Source organism: Anomalospiza imberbis, unplaced genomic scaffold, assembly GCF_031753505.1.
Source record: "Anomalospiza imberbis isolate Cuckoo-Finch-1a 21T00152 unplaced genomic scaffold, ASM3175350v1 scaffold_966, whole genome shotgun sequence".
Classification (NCBI taxonomy): domain Eukaryota; kingdom Metazoa; phylum Chordata; class Aves; order Passeriformes; family Viduidae; genus Anomalospiza; species Anomalospiza imberbis.
The window spans coordinates 30867-36583 of record NW_027100588.1 but is presented as its reverse complement, the minus strand read 5'-3'; the positions used below and the strand labels follow the sequence as shown (position 1 = coordinate 36583).

The window sequence follows — 5717 nt, the reverse complement described above, 5'->3', positions numbered from 1 at the left end:
CCTGGGAACACACCTGGGGGCACCTGGGCACACCTGGGATACACCTGGGCACACCTGGGAACACACCTGGGCACACCTGGGAACACACCTGGGGGCACCTGGGAACACCGGGGGGCACCTGGGCACACCTGGGGGCACTTGGGAACACACCTGGGGGCACCTGGGCACACACCTGGGCATGCCAGGGCATGCCTGGGGGCACCTGGGAACACCTGGGCACATCTGGAACACACCCGGGCACACGCCTGGGGGGCACCTGGGCACGCCTGGGCACACCTGGGCACACACCTGGGGGCACCTGGGCACACCTGGGAACACACCTGGACACGCCTGGGCACACCTGGGGGGCACCTGGGCACACCTGGGGCACACCCGGGGGCACCTGGGGAAATCTGGGAACACCTGGGAACACACCTGGGCACACCTGGGCACACACCCTGGGCACACCCGGGCACACACCTGGGGGCACCTGGGCACACCTGGGATACACCTGGGCACACCTGGGAACACACCTGGGGGCACCTGGGAACACACCTGGGGCACACCTGGGCACACCCGGGCACACACCTGGGGGGCACCTGGGGAAACCTGGCACACCTGGGGGCACCTGGGGGATTTTGGGGGGATTTTGGCGTTCCTGGGGTGGTTTTATGGGTGAAATTTCGGTTTCCTGGGTGGATTTTTTGCGGGGTTTTTGGCGTTCCTGGTTGGATTTTTGGGGGAATTTTGGGGATTTTTGGGGTTGCCCGGATTTGGGGGTGACCCTGACCCCCCTCAGCTCAACCATCCCCAGGCAGGGGCAGATTTTGGGGGATTTCGGGGTCTTTGGGGTGGTTTTATGGGTGAAATTTCGGTTTCCTGGGTGGATTTTTGTGGGGTTTTTTGGCGTTCCTGGTGGATTTTTGGGGTTTTTTGGGGATTTTTTGGGGGTTGCCCCGGATTTGGGGGTGACCCTGACCCCCCCCCCCCCCAAATCCAGCTCGGCCATCCACGGGCGAGGCCTCTTCTGCAAGAGGAACATCGAGGCCGGGGAGATGGTGATCGAATATTCCGGCATCGTCGTGCGCTCCGTGCTCACCGACAAGCGGGAGAAGTTCTACGACAGCAAGGTGGGCACCCCGAAATTTGGGGAGGAAAACCCCCAAAAAACCGGCGAAGGAAACCCAAAAAAATGGCAAGGGCGCCCCAAAAAAACCAGGAGAGCGCCTTCGGGAAATGGAGGGGGGGAGGGGGGACACCCCAAAAAATGGGTGGGGGGGGGCAAAAATTGGGGAGAGAAAGGTCAAAAATTGGGAGAAGTCCAAAAATTGGGAGAAGTCCAAAATTGGGAGAAGTCCAAAAATTGGGGTGGGGGGGAACCTCAAAAAATGGAGGAGATGCCCCAAAAACGGGGGGAAAAGTTCAAAACGAGGGGGAAAGACTAAAAATGGGGGAACGCCCCAAAAATCGGGGTGGAAATTCCACGAACGGGGGGGAAATCCCCAAAAAAAACGTGAGGGGGGGGGTGGCGGCGGCAAGAATGGAAGGGACGCGGGAAAAAAATGGGGGGAAAATGGGAAAAGAGGGGGAAAAAATGGGAAGGACCGCCCAAAAAATTGGGGGAAAAAGGTAAAAAATGGGAAGAGAAACCCCAAAAATTGGGGGCACGACCCCAAATGTTGACTGCACCCGGCGGTGGGAGACGCGGCGGGGAAACGGCAGGAAAAATGGGGAATATGAGGGGGAAAATGGCGGGAAAAGTGAGGGAAAAGGCGGGAAAAGTGAGGAGAAAAGGCGGGAAAATTGAGGGGAAAATGGGGGGAATGTGAGGGGGAAATGGCGGGGAAATTGAGGGGAAAATGGTGGGAAAAATGAGGGGGAAAATTGAGGGGAAATTGAGGGGAAAAGTGAGGGGAAAATGGCGGGAAATGTGAGGGGAAAATGGCGGAAATGTGAGGGGAAAATGGCGGGAAATGTGAGGGGGAAAATGGCGGGAAATGTGAGGGGAAAATGGCGGGAAAAGTGAGGGGAAAAAGGCGGGAAATGTGAGGGGAAAAGGTGGGAAAAATGAGGGGAAAATGGCGGGAAAATTGAGGGGGAAATGGCGGGAAAATTGAGGGGAAAATGGCGGGAAATGTGAGGGGAAAATGGCGGGAAATGTGAGGGGAAAAAGGCGGGAAATGTGAGGGGAAAAGGTGGGAAAATTGAGGGGGAAATGGCGGGAAAATTGAGGGGAAAATGGCGGGAAAATTGACCACGCCCCAAACCTTGACCACGCCCCCAATCCATGACCACGCCCCCAACCCTTGACCACGCCCCAACTCTTGAACATGATGCAACCCTTGACCACACCCCAACTCTTGACCACGCCCCAACTCTTGACCACACCCAACTCTTGACCACGCCCCAACTCTTGACCACGCCCCAACTCTTGACCACACCCAACTCTTGACCACGCCCCAACTCTTGACCACAGTCCCAACTGTTGACCATGCCCCAACCCTTGACCGCACCCAACCCTTGACCACACCCCAACACTTGACCACGCCCCAACCCTTGACCACACCCCCAACCCTTGACTACACCCAACCCTTGACCACGCCCCAACTCTTGACCACACCCCAACTCTTGACCACACCCAACTCTTGACCACACCCCAACTCTTGACCACACCCCAACCCATGGCCACGCCCCCAACCCTTGACCACGTCCGAAGCTTTGACCACGCCCCAGCACTTGACCACGCCCCAACTCTTGACCACACCCCAACTCTTGACCACGCCCCCAACCCTTGACCACACCCCAACCCTTGACCACACCCCAACCCTTGACTGTCCCCAACCCTTGACCACACCCCAACTCTTGACCATGCCCCAACTCTTGACCACACCCCAACTCTTGACCACACCCCAACTCTTGACCACACCCAACCCTTGACCACACCCCGACTCTTGACCATGACCCAACCCTTGAACACACCCCAACTCTTGACCACGCCCCAACACTTGACCACGCCCCAACCCTAGATGATGTTTCCAACCCTTGACCACACCCCAACCCTTGACTACACCCAACCCTTGACCACGCCCCAACCCTTGACCACACCCCAACCCTTGACTACACCCAACCCTTGACCACACCCCAACTCTTGACCACACCCCAACGCTTGACCACGCCCCCAACCCTAGATGATGTTTCCAACCCTTGACCACACCCCAACCCTTGACTACACCCAACCCTTGACCACGCCCCAACCCTTGACCACACCCCAACCCTTGACTACACCCAACCCTTGACCACACCCCAACTCTTGACCACACCCCAACGCTTGACCACGCCCCAACCCTAGATGATGTTTCCAACTCTTGACCACGCCCCCAACCTTTGACCACACCCAACCCTTGACCACGCCCCAACCCTTGACCACACCCCAACCCTTGACTACACCCAACCCTTGACCACACCCCAACCCTTGACCACACCCCAACCCTTGACCACGCCCCAACCCTAGATGATGTTTCCAACTCTTGACCACACCCCAACTCTTGACCACACCCCAACCCTTGACCACACCCCAACCCTTGACCACACCCCAACTCTTGACCACGCCCCAACCCTTGACCACACCCAACCCTTGACCACGCCCCAACCCTTGACCACGCCCCCCCATCCTTGTGCCCCGTCCTCGCCCGGCTGACGCCCTCGCTGTCCCCGCAGGGCATCGGCTGCTACATGTTCCGCATCGACGAGGCCGAGGTGGTGGACGCCACCATGCACGGCAGCGCCGCGCGCTTCATCAACCACTCGTGCGAGCCCAACTGCTACTCGCGCGTCATCCACGTCGAGGGCCACAAGCGCATCGTCATCTTCGCCCTGCGCCGCATCCTGCGCGGCGAGGAGCTCACCTACGACTACAAGTTCCCCATCGAGGAGCCGGCGGCCAAGCTGCCCTGCAACTGCGGCGCCCGGCGCTGCCGGCGTTCCTCAACTGAGCCGGGGAGGGTCTCCGGGGGCGTCCCTGGGGCGTTCTGGGCGTGGTGGGATGGAGGTGTGGGAGGATGGAGAGGTTCTGGAGGTGGTTGGAGGTGATTATGAGTTGGGGGGGGGGTGTTTTGGAGAAGGTTGTGGAGGTGCTGTGGTCAACCAAGAGTGGTGGTGGTTAAGCAGGAGTTGTGGTGGTCAACCAAGAGCCAGAAGGGTCAAGCAAGAGTCCTGGAGGTCAACCAAGAGTTGTCGTGGTCATCCAAGAGTTGTGGAAGTCAACCAAGAATCATGGTGGTCAACCAAGAATCATGGTGGTCAACCAAGAATCATGGTGGTCAACCAAGAGTCCTGGAGGTCAATCAAGAATCATGGAGGTCAATCAAGAATCATGGTGGTCAACCAAGAGTCGTGGAGGTCAGCCAGGAATCATGGTGGTCAGCCAGGAATCATGGCAGTCAACAAAGAGTCATGGTGGTCAACCAAGAGTCCTGGAGGTCAACCAAGAGTTGTCGTGGTCATCCAAGAGTTGTGGAAGTCAACCAAGAATCATGGTGGTCAACCAAGAATCATAGTGGCCAGCCAAGAATTGTGGTGGTCAGCCAGGAATCATGGTGGTCAACCAAGAATCATGGAGGTCAACCAAGAATCATAGTGGCCAGCCAAGAATTGTGGTGGTCAACCAGGAATCGTGGTGGTCAACCAATTGTCATGGGAAGAAGATACTGAGGTGTTCATTGAAGCCATGGAGATGCCTCCAGTCAACTGGGAAGACCCAAAAATCATGGACAGCTCCTGGAGATTCTCTCGGAAGTCCTGGAGATTCCTCCAGCCACTCTAGAGTCGTGGGAAGAAGACGTTGGGTTGCTCCCGGAAGCTCTTGAGATGCCTCCAGTCAACGGGAACGTCCCAAAAGTCACGCCAACGAAACTTTGGGGCGCTCCTGGAAGCTCTTGAGATGCCTCCAACCCTGGGCACCCCGTGAAAAAAGAGACCTTGGGGATCTCCCAGTGCCACCTCCCACCCTGGAGACCCCTCCCCACCCCCCCGGGGCCCCCCCAAACCCCCTCCCCAATCCCTCCCCCCCAAAATGGGTCCAGCCCCTCCCCCCCCCAGAGCATTTTTGGGGCGTTTCCGGGTGTTTTTTGGGATTTTAGGGTTTTGTATTTTAATTTAAAGGCGGCGCGAGCTCCGCCCGCAATAAAGACGCCGATTGGAGCGGGCGGTTTCTGGAGTTTTTGGGGGTTCGGGGGGAGGGGGGGAGAGAAAATGGGGGAGAAAATCCAAATTCCGCCGTTTCGGGGTAAAACCGAGCGGGGGGGAAACGGTGGAGAAAAGGCGGGAAATGGGAGGGGGAAAATGGCGGGAAAAGTGAGGGGAAAAGGGCGGGAAAAGTGAGGGGAAAAGGCGGGAAAAGTGAGGGGAAAAGGCGGGAAAAGTGAGGGGAAAAAGTGGGAAAAATGAGGGGAAAATTGAGGGGAAAATGGCGGGGAAAGTGAGGGGAAAAGGCGGGAAAATTGAGGGGAAAAGGCGGGAAAAGTGAGGGGAAAAGGGCGGGAAACGAGCGGGAAAATGGAAAAAGGGAGGAGAAAAAAAGTGGGAAATTTGGGGGGAAATATGAAGGGAATGGCGGGGAAAATGAGGCAGAAGTTGGAAATGCGAGGGGAAAAAGGCGGGAAAATTGAGGGGGGAAAGGGCGGGAAAATGAGGGGAAAATGCGGGAAAAGTGAGGGGGAAAGGCGGGAAAAGTGAGGGGA

At 57.4% G+C, this 5717-nt stretch overlaps 1 protein-coding gene across 1 annotated transcript; it reads left to right on the top strand.

Moving 5' to 3' along the window:
* The first annotated feature begins 942 nt into the window (after positions 1-942).
* On the top strand, positions 943-5177 carry LOC137468011 (histone-lysine N-methyltransferase 2B-like). Its single transcript, XM_068179437.1, has 2 exons — positions 943-1109; positions 3697-5177. The coding sequence occupies exons 1-2, from the start codon at positions 1035-1037 to the stop codon at positions 4066-4068; spliced, it is 447 nt and encodes a 148-aa protein (XP_068035538.1). The 5' UTR covers positions 943-1034; the 3' UTR covers positions 4069-5177.
* The last annotated feature ends 540 nt before the right edge of the window (positions 5178-5717 follow it).